At 36.8% G+C, this 23,041-nt stretch overlaps 1 protein-coding gene across 3 annotated transcripts in view; it reads left to right on the top strand.

The window, feature by feature from the left end:
- The window catches only part of GNAI1 (G protein subunit alpha i1), an 89,737-nt gene that overhangs the window by 42,454 nt on the left and 24,242 nt on the right, over positions 1–23,041 (top strand). For all 3 annotated transcript variants that reach the window (XM_059934070.1, XM_059934072.1, XM_059934069.1), the window contains 3 exons: positions 11,335–11,377; positions 11,471–11,612; positions 20,732–20,889. In XM_059934070.1, coding sequence (XP_059790053.1) covers positions 11,335–11,377; positions 11,471–11,612; positions 20,732–20,889 — 343 coding nt within the window. The remainder of the gene's footprint in view (positions 1–11,334; positions 11,378–11,470; positions 11,613–20,731; positions 20,890–23,041) is intronic.

The raw sequence follows: 23,041 nt of genomic DNA, 5'->3' as shown, positions 1-23,041 counted from the left end.
TAGCATATTGTTTAGCTTCCATGTGTTTGTGTTTTTTACAGTTTTTTTCTTGCAATTGATTTCTAATATCATACCACTGGTTGGAAAAGATGCTTGATATGATTTCAGTTTTCTTAAATTTACTGATGTTCACTTTGTGGTGCTCACTTCGTGGCTCAGCATGTGATCTGTCTTGAAGAATGCTCCATGTGCACTTGAGAAGAATGTATATTCTGTTGCTTTTGGATGGAATGCTGTATAAATATCAATTAAGTCCATCTGGTCTAATGTGTCATTTAAGGTCTGTGTTTCCTTATCGATTTTCTGTCTGGATGATCTATCGATTGATGTAAGTGTGGTGTAAAAGTCTCCCACTATTGTGTTACTGTCGATTTCTCCTTTTATGGCTGTTAGCATTTGCCTTATATATTGAGGTGCACCTATGTTGGGTGTGTATATATTTACAATTGTTATATCATCTTCTTGAATTGATCCCTTGATCATTATGGAGTGTCCTTTTTCGTCTCTTGTGACAGGCTTTATTTTAAAGTTTATTTTTTATGATATAAATATTGCTACTCCAGCTTTCTTTTGATTTCCATGTGTGTGAAATACCTTTTTCCATCCCCTCCCTTTCAGTCTGTATGTGTCTCTAGAACTGAAATGGTTCTCTTGTAGGCAGCATATATATGGGTTCTGTTTTTGTATCAGACTATACTATAAAGCTACAGTAATCAAAACAGTATGGTTCTGGCATAAAAACAGACATACAGATCAGTGGAACAGGATAGAAAGCCCAGAAATAAACCCATGCACTTATGGTCAATTAATCTATGATAAAGGAGGCAAGTATACAATGGAGAAAAGGCAGTCTCTTCAATAAGTTGTGCTGGGAAAACTGGACAGCTACACACCAGTCAGAATAGGCATCATTAAAAAGTCTACAAACAGTAAATGCTGGAGAGGGTTGGAGAAAAAGGAACCCTTCTACACTGTTGGTGGGAATGTAAATTGGTGCTGCCACTATGGAAACAGTATGGAGGCTCCTTAAAAAACTAAGAATAGAGCTTCTATATGATCCAGCAATCCTGCTCCTGGGCATATATCTGGAGAAAACTCTAATTCTAAAAGATGCATGCACCCCAATGTTCACAGCAGCACTGTTTACAATGGCCAAGACATGGAAGCAACCTAAGTGTCCATTGACGGATGAATGGATAAAGAAGATGTGGTGTATATATATATATATATATATATATATATATATATAGCAACATGGATGGACCTAGAGATTATCATGTTAAGTGAAGTAAGTCAGATAGAGAAAGACAGGTATCATATGTTATCACATACATAATCTAAAAAGCAATATAAATGAACTTATTTACAAAACAGAAATAGACCCACAGACATAGAAAATACACTTATGGTTACCAAAGGGGATAGTGGGGAAGGGGAGAAGATAAATTAGGAGTTTGGGATTAACATATGCACACTACTATATATAAAATAAACAAGGGCCTATTGTATAGCACAGGGAACTATATTCAATATCTTGTAATAACCTATAATGGAAAAGAATCTGAGAAAGAATACATACACACACACACACACACACACACACACGTGAATCACTTTGCTGTGCACTGGAAAAAAAAATCTACATTTTGATACTCATTAATTACTGATAGTTTTCCCTATTCTTTAGTTTGCCTGTCTACTTTATGGTAATTTTTAAAAACATTTGTAGGTTTGGGGACTTTTTAGTTTGTTTTATATTTGCTTGTATATTTAAATCTAGACCACCTTTTAAAAAATTGTCAGCATGAAGGCCTAGCTCTGTATCAGAGAAACCTAACCTGACTATGGCCTAAAGAAGATAGGTGTTTATTTCTCTTGTGTAACGGATCTAAGGTTAACTAGAGCTGGGGTGCTCTGCCTCACATGACCATTCAGGGACCTGAGTTCCTGCCTTCTCATTGCTCTACCGTCCCTTGGACATTGTCTTAATTCACATGGTTGGAACAAGACCACAGGGACACCCATTTTCTGGCTCATTCGTAGGAACAGGAGACAGAGAGTCCAAGGCTGCATTTTCCTTTTACACACATCGTGATTTGGTGAGAAATGGGGTGAAGTGGCTACACCTAGCAGCAAGGAAAGATAAGCAATGTAGTCTCTAGCTGCCATGTTCCAAGCCACTACTCTTATTACAATAGAAGGAGAGAATCTGTTTTTTTTGTTGTTGTTGTTGGGTTTGTTTGTTTTGTGTGTGTGTGTGAGAACCTGTTTTTAAGGGGAAGTCACAAGCTTCCACCCACTTCTTTGTTTCTTCTGGTCTTCTAACAGAATTCTCCTTTCCACAATTCATATACATATTCAGTTACATTTTCTTACGCTTTCTTCCTGTTGTATATTCCCCTCCCCTCCCCTCCCGCTCTCCTCCCTCTCTTCCTGTCATCCAGCTGGTGAATAAGTGTCTTGTGCTCCTGCCATGGGAGTTAGCTTTGGGGATATCATGGTGACAGAAACCAGGGGCTCTCTTCCCTCATGGCTCATAGTCCAGTGGGGAGAAGGACATTAAATCTGGTTTTAGGAGGGATCTGTGGACTCTGGGGGCCCTGAGACCATTTTCGTAGTAATACTAAGATGTTGTTTGCCTTTTCTATTGTGTTGTTTGCTCTAATGGTACCAAAGTAATAATGGTCAAACTGCTGAATCATGTCAGTAGCATGAGATTGTACCAGTAGTCATTGTGTTCTTCACTACTATGCACTTGTGATTTAAAAAATGCTGAAGTCATAAGCATGATTATTTTTATTAAATCTTGACCATTAAGTACATATGTCTTTAATATTCTGTGTGACCAAATGGGAAGTACTCCCAAACTACTTTAGCATATGCCAGAGCACGTTGGTTGTCTTGAGGAAGAGCAGCTGTGTGATTGATTGAGTTGTGAATTGAACTAGTTGCTCTTTTCCTGGAATACCATTCCATTTTCACTTGAAAGAAAGACTGATAGAAAACTATGGTTAATCCGACTTGGGGATTTGGCAGTTAGTCGGTTGTCACTTCAAGGAAAACAGCAAACAGTATTTGTTGCCAATAATAAAATTTGAGCTTTCAAGCCAAAAAAAAAGAAAAAGGAAATTTAAAAACCATGTCCCTACCACTGGGAGCTTGATATCATCTCATGACCTAAAGCTTTTTCTGGTGAAATTATGTATAATATTAAATAGGCAATTTAAAAATAAATGCTCTTTTTTTTAATATTGAAAATATGTCAACATTCAGTTCTGCATAAGTCAGTGAACTAATTTCCAAATCAGACATGGGTAAGGGATCCATTCCAAGTACAAGATAGACCAGTGGATTTTAAGCTACCAAAGTATGAAAAGTTCACAGAAATCCATTATAACCAAACTTTAAGCTACCCTTTTCAAAGTTTGGTATAGAATCAAAGAATACTATCCACAATTATCTACAAATGCTATTAAAATGCTCTTTCATTTTCTAACTACATTATTATGTGAAAATGGATTTTCTTCATTCAACCAAAGTAATACATTGTATCCTATTAAATGCAGACATAGATAGGAGAGTTAAGCTGTCTTTTAATAAGCTATTTGCAGAAATGTAAAACAATATTACTTGTCTCACTTTCAGGGGGAGGAGGGAAATATAAATATTTCATAAAAATAATAGTTTGTTATAGCTCGTCAGCAACTTAATCACTATAATAATTCTGATTCCAATCAAGAAAAAAGGAGGCGACCTTTCTTCTACCTCCCTGGTTCTCAGAACCCCTGGGAGGGATTGTTATAACACAGACTGCTGGGCCCCACTGCCCGAGTTTGAGTCAGTAAGTTCTGGGTGGGACCTGAGAATGTACATTTCTTAAGTGTTGCTGATACTACTGGTCCTTAGATCATGCTTTGAGAAGCACTGTTCTAGCTGTTTCTTTGGGTTTATTGGACAAACCTGATTAAGCTGCCATTTGAGGAAAGATAAGTAGTACAGGTGTAGAGATCATGGCTGGAAGCGTCCTTAGTTGTCAAATTTGGGATTTAATTAAAAATTAAGCAGAAGAGCATGTCAAGAATTATTCAGTACCTGAGACTTTACCCTACTTACAAGCTAACAAGTTAGCTTACCCCAGTTTCTTTTTTCCTTTTTTCTGGGGGGGGAAGGGGGGCACACGACGCAGCTCGCAGGATCTTAGTTCCCCAACCAGGGATCGAACCCGGGCCCATGGCAGCGAGAGCATGGGGTCCTAACCACTGGACTGCTGGAGAATTCCCACCCCAGTTTCATGGTTGCTGGCAGAAGGCATGAGAGTCCTGGTTCAGAGACAAAAATGACTTTATTACAGCAATTGCAGTTGCCAGAGTATCAGCCTTTATGGCGATTTACCCAGCCCCAGTTCCCTAAGGGCAACACGAAGAGAGCCATGGCTGCACAAGCAATGGGTTATAAACATCTTTGAAAAGATGGTTGAGAATAAAGGCAGTCGGTGCCTCTGCTCACATATGTTCAGAAATGTGAGAGAGACCCATGGAGAATTGTAGGGCAACATAGGAAAAGTTGAGAGTTTGTATATGTTAATTATTTACTGGTCCTTAATAGTAAACCGCTGAGCAAAAACACGAGAGCAGTTAGACTTGAGTTTTAGACAGTGCAGTGTATGGCCCCCTGATAAAGGAAAACCTTTCCCCCCTGTGTAGTTCTAAATTATTTTCACAAAAGTGTGTAAGTGTCATTGGGAACAAAGTTCCGTATGCTTTATAGGTCTTCTATGAACTATAAAACCAAACAATTTTATAACATAATGTATATGAACATTTAAAAAGTAAAGTTAATATGAATTTAGTAAGACAAATAATGATGGTTGGGTTGGCCAAAAAGTTCGTTCGGGTTTCTCTGTAACATGTTACAGAAAAACCCGAACGAACTTTTTGGCCAACCCAATATAAGTCAATAAATTGTACTTACAGTATGACTCTTGGATTAAGGCATCCCTCTTCTACAGTGGGCTGTATAATGACTGATTTTCCCACATCTTTTCTCCGTCTGAACTTCTGTAACTTTCTTTTGTAAAGCAGGCAGTAATTATCATTTGACCTTTGCTGCAAATGCATCATTAACCTCCTTTGTTTTTCCTTCATTAGCTAAAGATAATTAAAGTAATACTGTTTGGCACAGGGTCAGTCCAAAACTCTTTTCAGGTCCATGTGACAGAAAGCAAACTCATAACTGACTCATAGCTTGGAAATCAAATTGAAATCGTCTTCAGTTCTGACTAGAGTGATATATTTTCTCCTTTTCCCAGGTCAGTCCTAGTTTATGCTTGTGCCCCCTTTAACTCTCAACAGTGTTTCACTCTGGATGGTCAACTGTAATATGACTCCCTAAATATGACTATATCTAAAGGCTCAAGGGTTGCTGTCTGGCTTCTCTTGTCCTAGTTTTCTCTCAGTGCTGCTTCCCTCTGTTTTGGCCCCATCCTTTAATGGTGTTTTCCATGATGTGATCATGGAAAGTGACTTCTGTGGGCCAGATTCCACATTATGCTTTGAGTGCTGTGATTTTTTTTCTTGATAATTTTCACATAAAAGGCCAGGGAAAATCTCTGGCACCTAGATCTCATTCCTTTCTTGGAGGAAAAAAAAAAAAATCAGTGTATCCAAAGTGATTATTTTGTTAAGTTTTTAGTATATTTTATGTATATTATATATAAATATGTTTACATATATTAATTTGTAAAATGTTCTATTTGATGGTTTGTATAAGATGTATAAGGATAGGGAATTTTACTCTCAAACACAACTCGGATTGGCCTGCTGGAAACACATGGCCCTTTCTTTGGATAGGGGGTCTAGTGGTTGACAGCCAAACCAGATAGAGTGATGGATGGATAGATTCTCAAGCAAGGTGCAATGTTTGGCACTTGCTTGAGTATCTCAGGACCTATAAACACAAACTCAAATATAGATCCTGAAATTCAGTTAGATAGAGGCATTCGGATGACTCAGCATTTCTTAAATTACTCTTGTTATACAAATAAAAACACTGAATTAAAATTTCTTGCAGCAAACTTGTAGACCCTGAAGAGTATACTTGTGGCCCCCAGTCCTCTATCCTCCCTTACCCTCACCGTGTGAGTCTCGAGACTCGACTCGTAGAAACATTGACCCCTCAGTTCAATTAGTTACTTCTGTGGTCTCTTTGACTAGGCTGCCAGGAAAAAGCTTCCTGTGTTGCCCACGATTCTCCTTTCTTTTGTCCTACCTGGATTCTAGAGTAGTCTTGTGTGTGTAATCATCCTTGTGCAGTGTAATAGTGTGATCCCTATCTCAGACATGAATGGCTCGGGGAGTAATTTTATGGGGAGTTAATATTTGGAGAAAGGGGATCATTTGGGGGAATCTAGATTCTGCTGTTTACAGTCATTATTTTTATATCCCAGAATGTCAGATATAGCCTATAAATACATATATATTTATATAAATGTAAGTCCAGAGCTTCTCACGGCTAAATAATAAAGATTTCTAGTCTGTTACCCATGTTGGGGAATTATAATTAAAAACAAAGTCTTCTCCCAACCCAGAAATCATCTTCACAAAGGTAGTGGAGAAAGAAACCATTTTTTTATTGAACGGATTGCACCACAAGCAGTCCATGAAGAGACTGCAAGACAGAAAGGTGTGCCACCCACTTAACATAGCCAAGCTGATTCAACCGGTTACGGTTACGTACATGTTTTCGAGATAAATGACAGCTAGTCCCTAAATGAGAGGCTTTACAACACCTTATGTCACACACAGTTCATCCTAACTTTACCTGGTAATTGAGGTAACCATCTTTTAGCTAATGGACCTTATCCAGAAGAGAAACAAACTTACCTTATGACAAGAGGTAGTTTTGCAACTTGGAGCAAGACACCCACCCAAGTTAGACTCCTACCTACCTGCAGAAACTGGAAGATAGGGGTGCTATCTCCTGTGATGTTTACCTTTCAAAGAGATGGTTGTCAGGTCCTTGAGAAAGACATTCTTGATCATAAAGCTGACAAAAAACACCTGTTTAGTTTTCAAAAGGGTATACAGTTGTCCCTTGGTATCTGCAGGGGATTGGTTCCAGAACCTGCCACAGATTCAGCTAACCTCAGACTGCGTAGTGCTGTATGAATTTATTGGGGGAAAAAAAAAAATCCACATATATGTGGACCCATGCAGTTCAAACCGAGGTTGTTCGAGGGTCAACTGTATATACATTTCAAAGAGAGGAGAAAGCACTTACATTTAAAATTTTTCTAAAGTAAATGTCCTAAGAAAAAGGGAGGGAAATTTTCCTTTACTTTCAAGGAGGATAATTAAACCTGTTATTTTTAATTAATATTTGCCCTTGCATCCTCTTTATTTGCTTCTATCTTAAAAATAAGGACCTTGATCTTATTAATCTTACAGTAGCATTATGATAAGCAGAAGCGACTTTAAATGCACTTGTAAATTTGGTTTTATTCCAGTTTAAACTGAATTGTAATTTCGTCTTATTGAATGTAAAAATGGTTTAATTGTACGTAAAAGTTGGGAGTTTTTAAAAGTGGAGTAGTGGTGTCAGGAATTCAGGTAAGGTGACTTTGACTGAATCACCATTTTCATGCTGAACAGCCTTGATGTTAGGCAGCTGAAACCAGTAAATAAATGATATAAATGTGAACCCAAGCAAAGATGGATAAAGCATATTCTTGGTGGGGGGGAGTATGTGTTTTCTGAGGTCAGAGGTGTTTTCTTTTTTCTTTTAAACCTCGCCACAGTTAAAATTCCAAATTTCTCTAGACTGCCCCTCAACAAAAATCAGGGGTGAGCCCTGTTTGATTATCATTTTTATAATGGTAACTTATATCATTCTGTTCAAGGACTTATAATCTAGCCAAGGGGTTACTTTACTTAGACCTTGATTTGCTTTTAGTCGTTCCCCTCCCTCGTCCTTCTCCATGTCCGCCCTTGATACGTTTTGCTTTTCCGAGTCCCGTTAATAAGCGGCCCTGTGTGTGCAGCCCGGAGCCGCAGGCGAGGCCCTGCCCGCGTTACTGTGGTGATGGTCCTTTGCCCTCCCATTATCTGTGTGGTGCATTATCAGGTGCCCAGCTCCACTTCACACACCTGCTGGGCTCAGTATTTACTCTCAGAGATGCAGTTTTCCATCCGCCACTTCCTCCTTAAAGAGAGGTCTGGGGCACCCCCTCAGTGGCCTCATGGTTCCTGGCCCGCTGTGCCCACGCTGCACACAGTCTCGCCCTGGGGAGCTACAGCCTCCCTTCCCGCTACCCTAGAGTCTCGTTCATTTCACAGCCACCAGCTTGTCAGCAGTTACTTTACAGGCCACCTAGTCACCTTGACCGTCTCAGCTTTGTGACCGCAACGGTCCCACGCTTTGATCTTTCCTGACTGATCCGTGTTACATATTCCTTGTTTCTTCTTGAAAGAAGGGTACTCTCACTCTTTTAATCTTGCCTGTGGATTGAACTGAAAAGCAATAGCTGCCCAGCCGAGTACTGCTAGGAAAATTTACCCTTTTCTCCTTTCTCCTGCCTCCACTACCTCTGAGGGGTTTTTTGTTTGTTTGTTTTGTTGTTTTTTTACAGTATTGCTTCCTGTCAGTCTCTCATACAGGACTGTGCTGACTGAGATTTCTAGAGGACCACCTTTAACTCTTTCCTGTACGCTGTGTGGAAAGAATACCAGTGTTTAGAATGCTGGAACCATAACCGTGCAGCATTTCTAATTTTCCTGTTAGGAGTCTCTGCATGGAAGTAAGAATTGAAAAATAATTATATAAACTGCTAAATTATGAAAGTTTTTTCCCCAGTATTTCTGTCTTTAGGAAATCTGGTCCACAGAGAGTACCTTGTCTAACTAGCAAAGAAATTAGGTAGAAATCCAGCCAATAACACTGCCATCTCCACTCTTTAATGTTAAACATATTTCAGGATTTTTTGGAACCGCAAGCCATTGACTAGATGCTCATTGTGGAGTAAGCCTCTCAGTGTCCCATGTCACCAACTATTGTATGAGATAGGAAGTGAGTTAGAATTTAAAGATAATGTCTAACATTAGGAAAACTTGCTTTTTTCTCATTAAGACTGAAAAATTCTCATCAGCATACACAGAGTTCAGCTGGTAACCATCTTATTCTTTGCTATTTCTGATTTTCCCCTTGTATGGCTCTCAGACCTCACGAGCTTGTATCATGTGAGCCTTTCTCTGAACCTCTGAGTTGTTTCACTAACAGAATGGGCCATGGGTTCATCGAAGCTCACTGTGCGTGTGGAATCACCACCCCGTGAATGGATGTTGGGATCTAAACGTCCTATCAGCAAAACACGGCTGCTGCTGAGTCAACTTGCCGTGCCCGAGAAGCACAGAGGGCCCCCTTGAAGATAGCCCTGCTGGAAACTGCCGAGGGTGTGTTACTTGGGCGGACTTCTCTTGAATTAGAGAAATGTGTGAGCCATAATGCCTACGATTGTGCTTTTCATAGAGCCAAGTATATTGTTGTTGATTAATATATAATGGGTTGTTTATCTTGGAGTTGTTTGTATTGGCAGATGCCCTGCCAAGATTCAAAGGCTGTCTGTAGATGAATAATGCCCTCATTGTTTATTCAGCGCCTGCTTTTCTACTTAATATGCAGCTATCTTGGGAAAATTTCTTGAATATCAAATCACAAGTAAAATTTAAGCAGTTTTTCCCCCAGGTTTTCAAATAGGTCATTCAACTATGACTTATTCTCTGATGCCTCTGATGACTTGGATGTGTGTAGCTGGAGGGGGAAGGGGAGAAGGGAATGAGGCCCAGAAGTTTGCCATCTAACTGATCCTTCACAGATAGCTTAAATACATTCGGGTACATTTCTGGTTGATTGTGTGTCTAGCACAAGTTAGCTGCTGAGCATTCAAGTAGAAAATGTTCAAAGGGAGAGGCAACAGGGATCACAGCAGGAGTGGGTCAGGAAAGGCTGAGGAAGGAGGTAGGTTTGATGGTTGATACAGCATCATGAGTGTAGCTCTAGGAAGCAGAACAAATTACGCTTTGGCAGGAGGAACAGTATGTTTGAAGATTGGTGGCGTCGTCAGCAGTAGGTGTTGTCGGTACTGTAAGTTCAGTGACACTGGAGCATAGAGCATGTAGCAGTGGCTCCGGAAAAATGCGAATATGAGGCCTAGGTAATGAAAATCCTGAGCCCTGTCTCTCAGACAGTAATAACAGCTCCATGATCTGTAGCCCTGGCCAAAGACAGTATGAAGCCAAACAATAGACTTGTCATACCTTCCTTGTTTTGTGTCCTGTGCTCAGATGTTCACAGTATCTAGAGGGTTCTAATTTTTATAAAGGGCCATTTGGTTAGTGATATTTTCGTGTTATGATGGCATAATTCTAGAGACTCAAATTGTGAGGAGGTCATGAATATGTAGGGTGAAGGAGAGTTTTGAGAATGGGTTTATGACAGGGAATAAAGAAAAACACAGGGGGAGACATTTCTGCCATCCCATTGCATCCCCAGTGTTAGCGAAGCATGTCGGCTGTGTGTCACTTGTTCAGTAATGGTGGTTGACTATATAACGTGTGAGATAGCTATTTTATTATAATGTAATATTTAAAAATAATTTTCGTGGTTTCTTGGCACCAGTGGGCTGTCCACTTCACATGAGGCAAATTATGATAATTGGCCAGACAGTTAAACATCCTCCAGTGGGGAGCAAAATCTTGAGTAAAATTTATTTATACTGCTTCAGTGTTAAGTTATAGAAGAAAGAATTTTTTTTAATACTTCAGGGAATACATAAAAACATCGATGAAAGCATTTTCTTTTTTAGCTGAGTTTAAGAATTATGATGTAATAAACAGATGGGACTTATTTTTAAGAAATTTTCTGTATGTTTGGAAACCAATAAAGATCATTTTGATATAAAAAAATTCGATCACAGATGTAAAAAACAAACTTGGGAACAAACTTGGGGGAAGAGGGGGGTAGATTGGGAGATTGGGATTGATATATACACACTACTATATATAAAATAAATAAGGGCCTACTGTATAGCACAGGGAACTCTACTCAATACTCTGTAATGACCTGTATGGGAAAAGAATCTAAAAAAGAGTGGATGTATGTGTATGTATAACTGATTCACTTTGCTGTACAGCAGAAACTAACACAACAGTGTAAATCAACTATACTCCAATAAAAATTTTTTAAAAATTAACTGTAAGAGACAGAGTGTGTGTTGGGAGTTAGATATACATAAGTGATAAAATTAGAAATCCCTCATTTTTTTTATTTCCCTTTTTTTAGGTGCTGGTGAATCTGGGAAAAGTACAATTGTGAAGCAAATGAAGTAAGTAGATTTAAAACATTAAATTTTTTTATGTTTACGTGTACTGTTCCATCAAAGGAAGTAAGTGTTACCTTTTTTCTTTTGTCTCGTTAGAATTATCCACGAAGCTGGTTATTCGGAAGAGGAATGTAAACAGTACAAAGCAGTGGTCTACAGTAACACCATCCAATCAATTATTGCTATCATTAGGGCCATGGGGAGGTTGAAGATAGACTTCGGTGACTCGGCCCGGGCTGTAAGTTACTAAAGTCCTTGGAGCAGACCTGATGAGTAAAAAAACAACTTGCATGATTAACACCATATTCTATAACATAGATTTATCAACATAGATTTATCCTTTACCAGAAGGATGGTAGTGAGTGAAGTAGGTCAGAAGCTTTAGAAGTGAGTGAAGTAAGAATACACAGGTTTACATAATCTTCCCTTTAGAGCTAGAATACTTTCCTTATCCATAAGATGATTGGGACCACTCGATATCCATTGCAGTGTTTTCTATATAACATGGCATATTGGGCACCTCTGTGTCTCCATAGCAGTTTTTAGTAGTTACTCCTGAGTTTAGTAAACTGCCTACACTGGCATTCTTCAGAATTCGTTTTTATGATTTGGAGTGCTGAAATTGATCTAATTATTTGCGTTCATGCCCAGACTAAAAAGCAATCTAGTCTCAGATAATGAAAACAGTATACAAGTTTGCTAACCTTTGGAATCAGAAAATACTGGCTATTAGAAAACATCTTTCAGAATTTCGCAGCTAGGACCTTAGGAGACAAGCTGGTTTCACCTCTTTATTTTATCCGTAAAGAAACTGGAACCCAGGACATTACATGATAGAAAGATTGCCACATGGTGGTAACCAATGCAGTGTGCCTGTGCTTCCTTGTTGGGCCCAATGTGTAACTTATTTTCAGTTTGATTGGAAGTAGGCCCAGCCAGTCCATAGGGTATTTTCTCTTTCTCCTTTTCCCCTAGTCCCAGTTTGCTTGCTTAATCTGTTTGTTTCAAGTTTTAGTATTATTTTATTATGGTTTATTCTTCACTGATTCTTTTTTTTAATAACTGATGTAAAACTTGACCTTCCCAGAAACCTTTAACTGAATCTCTAGATTAATTTTTAATATTTTTGTACAAAGTAGATTTATTATTACTACTACTACTGTTACCCCTTTTTATAGTTCCCTTTTATTTTTATGTGTTCAATGTGTGTGTGCTATCTCCCTGATAATACTATGAAGATTTTTTACATAGAGACCGTAACTTTTTGTCTTCTTAACGTCTGTTAGGTTTTTATTTTTATGTAGAGGCTCAATGTGTGCTTAACAGGAAAAAAAATGAATGAAAGCAACGTTAGAGAACATACATTGGAGAAATCTGTAAAGCAAATCTGGTTTATTTTTTATAATAAGTTAATCTAATATTTATAAGTTGCTAGGCCATATTAATTTACTAAGCTTTTCCTTTTAAGCAAAGATTAAAAAGCTTAGGGTAATGAATTAAAATTTTCAAATAGATTTCAAGATCATTTTTAATAATAATTCATAGCATTCTTCTAAATTATCTTATCTGAAGTAAGATTTGATCATATCCAGACAATTTTTGCCTTATCAATACTATCCATTCAGGCTGTAACTTATTCATTTATCATTTATTCATTCAGCAAATTTTTTTTGAGCTCTTAGTCTTACACAAAAGAGAGCTACCCTATGATAAAGAATTGAATAAATTGTACTCTAATTCCAATTCATGTGTACAGTATTCTGTGTTCAGATCTTACGTGTGATTTTTAGAGAGAGAGGTTTTTGTAGCCTCCATTGTACGAGGTAATGATGGGTTGATGCAAGCTGCTTTTTATGAGGTCTTTTTATTTTCATATTTTTCTCTCAAGGAATGTTGTCATTTTCTGTCCTTTTTGGGGCAGATTTGGGCTGTTTCAGGACTGACTGGAAATAACTGCTCTCTCACCACAAGCTTTTTTTTAAAACTGGTTTTCTGATGCTTTGGAATCTACATGGGGGCCTGCGCTGCTCATTTTTGTTTCACTGGTGCTAGTTTCATCCACTCTTTTTAAGCTCTCTCTAGCTGTCCCCTGGTCCTTTGTTTTCTTCCTACCTACCGACTATTACTTCTGTTAGCTTTAGCCATTGTTACTCTTTCACATAAACATCTTCAGTCTCTCTCATTGGTTCTGATTGGTCTTCTCTGTGTCTTTGTTGCCTTACCTCTATGCAAATCTTATTTTTCTATTTATTTATTTTTTAATAAATTTATTTATTTATTTATTGGTGGCTGCGTTGGGTCTTTGTTGCTGCTTGCGCGCTTTCTCTAGTTGCAGCAAGTGGGGGCTACTGTTCGTTGTGGTGAGCAGGCTTCTCATTGTGGCGGCTTCTCTTGTGGAGCACGGGCTCTAGGCGTGCAGGCTTCAGTAGTTGTGGCACAGGGGCTCAGTAGTTGTGGCGCGCGAGCTCTAGAGCACAGGCTCAGTAGTTGTGGCACACGGGCTTAGTTGCTCCTCAGCATGTGGGATCTTCCCAGACCAGGGATTGAACCCGTGTCCTCTGCATTGGCAGGCGGGTTCTTAACCACTGTGCCACCAGGGAAGTCTGCAAATTTTAAAATACTATGAGGCTATTGAAATTGTGCTAAGGAATACAAAGATGAATTAAACATGGCCTAGACAGGAGGAAGGGACTTTGAGCTTGGTATTGGAACATGTATTAAGAGTTTTCTAGACAAAAACAAGGAAAACGCATTCTAGAAAGAAGAAACAGTATAGAGAAAGGCTGAATATATTTCTTTTTCTACAGTATCAATTCCTGGAAGTATTAGCCTTTTAAGTTGAAGGATAACCAGATATTTAAGTTTGATAGGTACCATAGTTTTTTCTGTTTTCAGAAAAAACACAAAGTGAATAATCTTTTCTAGCAACCGTGCATCAGTGTCAACTTTCCCAGAGTGTCATTAACTTAGATACATTAACATTTTAATTTTTTAATATCTTAGTAAAAAAATATTATCTTTCTTTCTAGTTTTTATTTTCCTGATTTGTAGTGAGGTTGAGAATCTTGTCATTTTGTATCTCTTCTATGGACTCCTCTTAGTATTCTTTACTCAGTTCTGTTAAATTCCATGTCCTTTTCACACTGAATCTCTTTGAATATTACGGATATTACTTCTTTATGTTTTACAAATGTTTTTATTCAGCATATTTCTTTTATTTTTTTGAAACAGTATTTTTCCTGTTACAGAACTTTTGATTTTCTTCAATCAGTTGTGACTTCTGTGTTTTGTGCCTTGTCAGACATTCTTCAGCTTACAATTATTTTTTAAAAATTATCTTCCTTTTTCTAGGTGGAATCTAAGTATATTTTATAATCTGATCATCCCTTGCCTACAACCATGTATTAAATACTCCATTCCTGGGTGACTTGAAAATGCTACCCTTAGCATTAAATTGAGTGTTTTTCTGAACTCCATTTTTTCTTTTTATTGATATATTCTTTTCTTCCCTAGCTCAGTCACTTATTTTCGTAATAAGATGGAAATAATAATAACATCTACCTTACAGGGTACTGAGAAATAATGACAAGCCTTTACTACATGCCTTGGTCATAATCGATGCTCAGTAACTGTTTGTTATTGCTGTTGTTATTTATAATGATTATACTACTATTATTATATTTGTCAGAGTCACATTATTTTAGTTTCTCTTGCTTCATAGGATATTGGTATCTGGTAGGGTAAGTGCACCCATCCCATTGTTCTTTTTTAACCAAAATATAAAGGCTATAATGCATTTCTCTTCCAGATAAACTTGGGAATCAAGTTAATTCCTCACAACCCTTTTGTAACAAACAAAAAAAGCCTGTCGGTATCTTGATTGGAATTACATTTTAATATGTAGGTTAACTGGGTGAGAATTGACTAAAAGATGTAAAATTTTAAGAGACAGTGACAATTTGCTGTGGTTTGCTTCGTATTTAGCAGCTAGCAGATATGCAAAGCAGATTACACGTTAGTTATTTAAAATGAGAGGAAACAAAACTGTTTTTAAGGCTGGAATAGAGCAATCAAAATTTGTGCCTAATATCCTTTCAAAACTCTCATAATACATGTAGTCCATCTGTGGATGACAATTTATTGATAAATTAGATTATTTTGTTTTTAGTAATGTACAGTTAGGGAAGTGTTGAACAGGGGCCTATCAACATGTCACTGCATCACTTAGAATTGTGCTGCTCAGAATGTGGTCCATGGACAGTGCCTGCACACAAGCATGTGCACAGGTGAGTACAGAAGTAAAGGAAACGATTAGACAAACTTTTACTGCAATTGACAGAGTAATTTATATGTTAACTCTGATAGTTTACAAAAATGTATTTATATTTTACGTCATTTAAATGTTATTTTCCCAATAGTATTAGCTTTGAAAGATTGGAAACAAAAGAAAATGAAACAAATAAAACACAAGACTGATCTTTCATCCCAGAAAGCTTGAGAAGCACTTCCTTGGAATAAGCTGGGCTGTAAGGAACAGAAAACCTTGCCTTGAATTGACTTAAGCTCCCTTTCTCCCCCAAACCTCAGCGTGCTCCTGCATAATGGCCACTTTTCTCTTCCTCTAATTTTTAAATTTATTTCGTTATTTAGTTAGATTATGTCTCTGCCAGATTTGCCAGATTGCTTTTGAGAAAGGCTGTGTCAATTTACTTTCCTAGCAGCAGTGCCTTTTCTAGCACTCTGGGTAGCCAAAATTTGGAGTCTGACATGTTTAAAATATTGGCTAATTTATTAGTAAGTCTTATTTTAATTTAACTTGCATTTTCAATTTTTTAATGTAACTATGCAGTTTTCCATTTCTTTATTGACTTTTTATTTCTCTATGTTAGTGGCTTATTTTATCCTTTATTCATCTATGGATTGGAGTCTTGGTGTTTTGATCATGTATTTGCTTGTTTGTATGTACTTGCATATTAACCCTTTGTCCACTAATGCAAATGTTCTCTCACATTTGGCTTATTGCCTTTAATCTTAGGTTGTCATTTAAAAAATTTTCCCCTATTATTTCTTCCATTGTGTTTAAATTTAGAAAATCTTCTCTCAACCAAAGATTTACCAAATATTTGTGCTATTTTAAAAGTTTTTTAGGGGAGTGAATTTCAGCATCGTTTCTATGTTAGTTCTTTAATCCCTCTGAAACTTTGTTTTATGCATGGAATAAGGATCTACATTATTTTTTTTCCTCTTCATATGGCTAATTATTCGCAAGTATTTTTTGAATAATTGTATTCTTTCTTACTGATTTATCTTGCCACCTTTGTCATGTAAGTTCACATTTGGGATTTTCTCCCCCTGTTGATCTACATTAATACGAGATGTTCTATATATTGTAGACTTTTAATATCTGGTCATTTCAGCCCTCTGTCCCCAGTATTCTTTTTCAAAATGTTTCTAGTTATTTCTACTTATCATTTTTCCAGATGAATGTTTGAATTATTTATAGTAGTCTGGTTTATCGTTGAGAACTAAGATGAAGAAGTTATAATATTATTTTGTTTTTGATTCTGAGAAATACTGATTTATATATGTGACAAAGTGATATTAACCTTCATTTGAAATGTATTATATGCCTCCAGCACAGTATTTTTCTACTTTGCTCAGTTCATGTAGTATTTATTACGTTTGTCTATTCACAATAGGTTCTATTGTGCATACAAAGAACAGTTTAATATTTATTTTATTAATTTGAAAATTAAAGCTATATAGTTATAAGATTCATAAATATATACATAAAAGTTATATTTGTGTAACATACTTATTATAATTTCTCTTCTTGACATAATGAAGCTCATGCTCACTGCAATTTAGTCAAAAATTTTGCCGTCTGCAATTTAGTTAAAATTAATTTAGATGATTTTACTTTTATCCCCCACCCCTTCCCCCTTAAGCAGTGTTACGGGGAAAAAAAGAAAAACAACTTCCTCTTTCCTTGCCTCAGTCATTTTTACTTTGGTTACAGTTGTGTTTTTAGAGAAAAAAAGTTTTACATTTGTTTATTTCTTAAAGCAATTCTTTAACATCTGGGATTAGCACCAGGCGCCTTGGAGAGGTGACTTCACTAAAGTTCTCAAGATTTCCTTACCAGTACACTAACTTTGGTGAAAGCAGTATAACTGTCTTAAATTTATAGGAGTGATTGTATGCTCTAGAAACGTGGTAGATTAAATATGTCAGTAATTCTCATTGTATGTGGTGTTCAGTATTGTTGCCTAATGTTATTAATGAAATAATTATCCTAAACCATTGAAACAAAGGATTTCTATACCTCTATCAATCATGACATCAATATATTATCCCTGTGGTCAAAAATTCAAAGGTGCACTATTTTTTTTTAACACTCCTTTATCATATTACTCAGCCTCTATCGTAGAAGGGCTTTCTGATGTTTTCTATTGAAACACTCATCTAGCCTTTGCTTAACAATTTCAGTCTCTCACTCTCCCTCCTTTTTTTGTGTTTTTGGATAGCTTTGGTTGTGAAAAAGTGTTCTTATTGGATTGAAATCTGATATCTTTTGCCCTCAGAATTCTTTTTCTGCTCTGTGCCTAAGCACAAAGTCTGTTCTTTCTTACCTTTGATGATTCCTGATATATCAGAAGACAGCCATCATGGTCCCTCAAAGTCCTCTCTTCCCCGTAATTCTCACAAAATAGGTGACGGCTTCAAATAAAATGTGTTGTCACTAACTAACAGTTGCCCCCTGATCATCACTGCATGAGAAGATAGCATTTCCCATCTCCTTTGAGTTCCCCAAACATGCAGTTACATGAACTAGAATTTACATTCTTTAAACCATCTTATTTTCATTTAGTTCTTAGTCACTTGAAAACATACTAACTCGGCTACATCCAAGGATTTTTTTCCTTGCTACTTGCAAATAATTGCCTGGCAAATAAATTTCTTTTTAACACTACAAAAAGAGTTCCTGTAAACTGCTTTACTTACCTATAGCCCTTTAGTAACCCCTACCCTTTTTCGACACTATGTCATACTGTTTTAGTACACTCAAGTTTGTCTTTCTTTCTTAAATGTTCTTAAGTAACATTTTAAATGAATCTTGAAAAGACCTAAGTCCATGACAAGATAGCATTATTGTCATCATTCTGCAGTTGTCAAATTTATCTTGTCTTAGGCAGTGGCTACTTAGTAATTGTTGACTAATATGTGGGTTTGGGTGACTAATTACCTGTGGAACTTTAAATAAATTGCACAATCTCTCTATGTCTCAGGTTCTTTTTAAACAAAACAAAAAATTAGGTAGAATAATTTCTGAAGTACCTTCCTGCTTAAATTTATTACTTAAAGCTCATCTGCAGACATCTGAATGTCCTGCTAATGACATGGAGATGAGTATTCCAGTTGGTTTTTTAAGGAAAAGAGACTTCTTTACATTTTGTAAAGAGGAGACATTTTTGAATGCCGCAGTTTATAAATAGAGCTTCCACAGTTTCCCAAGTCTTTTCTTCAGGCTTCTTTCCCGGAAAGTTTGAAGAGAACGTGATCTTATGACCCATACCAGAGGGCATTAGTCTTTTCTGTCAACAAATTTTATGGAAATTGAATAAATATATCATAATGAAAGCTCATTTTAAAGCTCACTTAAGTGAAAAGCACTTTTCTAAAGTGGATGGAGAAAAATATGTCTGATGTCACTTAAAAATAAAAATAACCAAATTTAGAAATTTCTCATATAAGTCATTATTTGGAAAAGTGAATAACTGTTTACTGGAATTAGGTAAATGGTGCTAAAAACGACTTGAAATTGTGTTTTGTTGGGGTTTATTAAGGACATGGTACAAGTGTTACTTGCTTGCATGCATTTCTCTTGTGATTTACTAAAAAGGGAAACATATGCTTGAATAATACGTTCCCATGCTGAGTGACTTAATTATTTCTCACGATGGGTTCCCTCTGAAAAGAAAATGTTTCACAAATTGGTGGTAGAATGAATTTATATTGTCAGCTAGTACCCTCTGCTAGCCTGTGTCACCAAATGCTTCCCTTCTGTATGCCTTATCATAATATGTGCGTCACTTTATAAAGAGCTACTACACCACGTTGGAAAAAATGCCCCTAGAGAAAAATTATGGACTGTCTATCCAGTTAACATAAAGCTGCATATCTCAGGCCAGAAAGAATCTTTGCGAAGATGGTAACTTCACATATCCCTTATTTTTGTATTCACTGTGTTATTACCTGAAGAGTAGAGTTGTGTTATAGAGCACTGTAGCTACTACTCCATATGTGGCTACTGAGTATTTGAAATGTGTCTAATCTGAATTGAGATGCATTGTCTGCATAAAAGAAACACCACATTTCAAAGACTAAGTATCTATAATAATATGAAATATCTCAATAAGTTTATACTGATTACATGTTGAAATGATATTTTATATACAGGTTAAGTAAAATATATTGTTACAGTTAATTTTACTTTTTTTTTTTTTTTTTTACACTTTTTAAAATGTGCTATTAGAAAATTTAGAATTGCGTCAGTGGCTCCCATCTCTTTTGGACAACACTGACCTAGTGGGCTTGATTACCTATGGATCGGAATAACTGTAAATATTGTAGCCTCAAAACTTAAGCAAAATTTAATTAAATTTATGTGTAGTATTCCTTCATTTAAAATCTTTGCATGCTGTCTTCTATATGTGTCATGAGTATTTCTACTCCAAAGCTGTGCTGATTTTGTTTCCTTGCCTGGATTAGCAAACAGCTATCCCCATCTCCTGGCCCGTTGATTTTAAGGTATACATACTTTAAGGTCTTCTGAAAAATCTCACACCATTCTGTGGAGCTATTCTTGCTTTATTCCACATTGATTTCTCCCTTCTCTGAACTTATTTTGCATCGATGAAGTATATCACAAAGCTAACATTTAATTAGATTCTAAAAATAACCTCTAATGGTGTTAATGTGTTTTTTAGATTAGAAACATTTTGGTAAGGGAGAGGCAAAGCATACATTCTTCTGTTTTCTCAAAAGGGTACAACAGACTGTCAGTGGGTAGTTGGTTAATATATTCTCTCATGAGCTGCAAGTGTCGTCATTCTTTCAGCTCCTTAGTGCCTTGATAGCTGTTACTAATATCACAAAACATGGACTCATGATTTAAGATTATGCTTTTTTGATTAAGCCAATTTTTTAAGTGGTGCTTTTAGAGAAATCCAAGTTATGACACCAATAAAAGGCATAAAGAAAATTCACTATTGCACTTTTTGTAATCTATAATGTACTTTATCTGTAGTGTCTGCCTTTTTACTTTTTAAATAAAAATGGACTTTGAATGTTCAGGATGATGCCCGCCAACTCTTTGTGCTTGCTGGCGCTGCTGAGGAAGGTTTTATGACTGCAGAACTTGCTGGAGTTATAAAGAGATTGTGGAAAGACAGTGGTGTACAAGCCTGCTTCAACAGATCCCGGGAGTACCAGCTTAATGATTCTGCAGCATAGTAAGTAATCGTAACTTCAGAACTACTGTATCATGAATAGTTACTTGGAAGTCAGGTATACCGCCAAGTCACTTTTAGTGCAGATTTGCCTGACACATTCTTGTACAACTCAGGATATTTTGGATGACAGTATTTCAAAACTTTTTCTGTCTTTTTTGTGTGTGTTTGTAGGTAGCAAGGCTCGTATTTCCCTTGTGTTCAAAAGTTGTCTCAAGAGACTCATGTAACTCTAATTGAAACGTGCAGAATGGAGCTGTTTCCAGTATACTTCCAAGAAAGTAATTGGAACTTGCCAACATTTACTCTGAATTTGGGTGTATCTCTAGTTTGCCTGGAGCTAGCCAAAGGGGAGAGTAACTGATTTGTGTGCTTTTTGTTTACTAAGTGCCTGAGAAGTTACTTGTCCAGTGACAGACACCCTGAGTGACAGGCACCCCATTTAAAGGGGTGCATGGTGATCCCAAGATATTTTCTCACTGATGAAAATAAAATAGCTGTACAGTTGAAAGTTGTCAACTGTATGTGCCCTGTTGCATTGGACATTGTTTACAGATATCTAAGTCTAGTTTTTTAGAAGAAAAATCTGCCCTGATTTTCCAGGTGGTGGCCCCAGAATGTCTATAAAGGAAGTTTTGATAAAACCTAATCAGGGAGCTTTCTGTTTGATGATCTGCGTAGAATTAAAAAAAAAAAAAAAAATCAGGGATTTGTTTCCGTTACTTGGCACACATACTCAGAAATGTCAAAGATGATATGACTAGAAACATGTGCCTTGCACTCATTTTACTTTCCAAAATTACTCAGTTTTCTTGACAGAGCTATTGGCTCTTAGGAACACAAGTGAGGATTAAATAGAAGATGACAGGTATTAGAAGGTCCAGGTAAATACACATACTTTGCCACAGTGGAAAACCAACGGGTATGGCTCCTGAGGACCTTATTATCGTATAGCATGTCATGTATTGTATTGCACGTCAGAGTACTCAGTGTTAGGTAAATGATTTAGTGTGAATGAATAAGTAATACAAATTACTGTGTCACCTGTCACAATTTTTATAATGCTATATTTCTTAATATGTATTTTTAGTGTGTCCTCACTTCTACAAGGAAATACTCTTTCAACTCGATGAGTAGGCCTTTGACTCCCTGTTAGGTATTCATGATGTGATGTATTTTTTTCTATACTACTCACAGATTTACATTTATTTTGAGGTGATTTGACTTATATTGAGACTGTTTGATTCTTTTTTATCTCTGCCACTGCACTGTAAATTCAGTAAGGTCTGTTTTTGCCCGGTGTTATATCTCCATTGCCTGATACATGGTCATCACGCAATATGCCCTTAAATTACTAAACCAAACTTTACAGAAGCTAGAAGAGAAAATTAGAAGAAAAATTCTTAGGGCAAGGACACAGCTCTTAGTCCACCATACTTGCTTTGGCGCCACCAGAACCTGAAGAAAGATCTAAGTGGAAGTCACTCACGGTGAGAAGGTGTCTGTGAGCTGAGCCCAGCAAGGGGAACTATTTGAATAATTAAGGGGTGCTTCTTAGGGACAACAGATTGAAGTTCATTTCCCCTTGTCTTTCTGGACCCCCCTCAGTATATTTACCAAGACCCTTTGTCCTGTGCACAGCGCTTGGACACGCTCTGAAAGAAACGTGTCACTTTGGCTCCCCATTATTTCATTACTAGTAGTTCTCATCTTAAGATGGCAATAATGGAGCCATTTTTCAAGAATGAAGGAAATCATAAAAATCTCTTTTCCCTGTGGTAGTTACAAGCTATCTTGATTTCTGAATTCTTGACCGGAGATGGGGGATGCTGCCAAGCTGCCCATTAAGGCCATCTAACCACCAATTTACATTGTAAATTTGTGATCTTTTAAAACAATTGGAGTTTTTCACGATGCCTGGTTTTCTTTTTTGTCTTGTTGAAATATAAATGTGCATTATTTTTAGAGGCTAATAGAACTATAGCAGTTTTAAGCAAAGAAATGTATATAGGAATAATCAGTAAATTTTAAATAAGGATAGCTCACTATTTCAAAGGGACAATTAGTAAAATCTAGCCATGGCCTGTTTGTTTGTTTTTTAAGTCAGGTTTTCTTACAGTAAGGTGAATGTTATATATATGGAACTAAAAACACG

Source organism: Balaenoptera ricei, chromosome 9 (genome assembly GCF_028023285.1).
Source record: "Balaenoptera ricei isolate mBalRic1 chromosome 9, mBalRic1.hap2, whole genome shotgun sequence".
NCBI lineage: Eukaryota > Metazoa > Chordata > Mammalia > Artiodactyla > Balaenopteridae > Balaenoptera > Balaenoptera ricei.
This window is presented reverse-complemented; position numbering and strand designations above follow the sequence as displayed.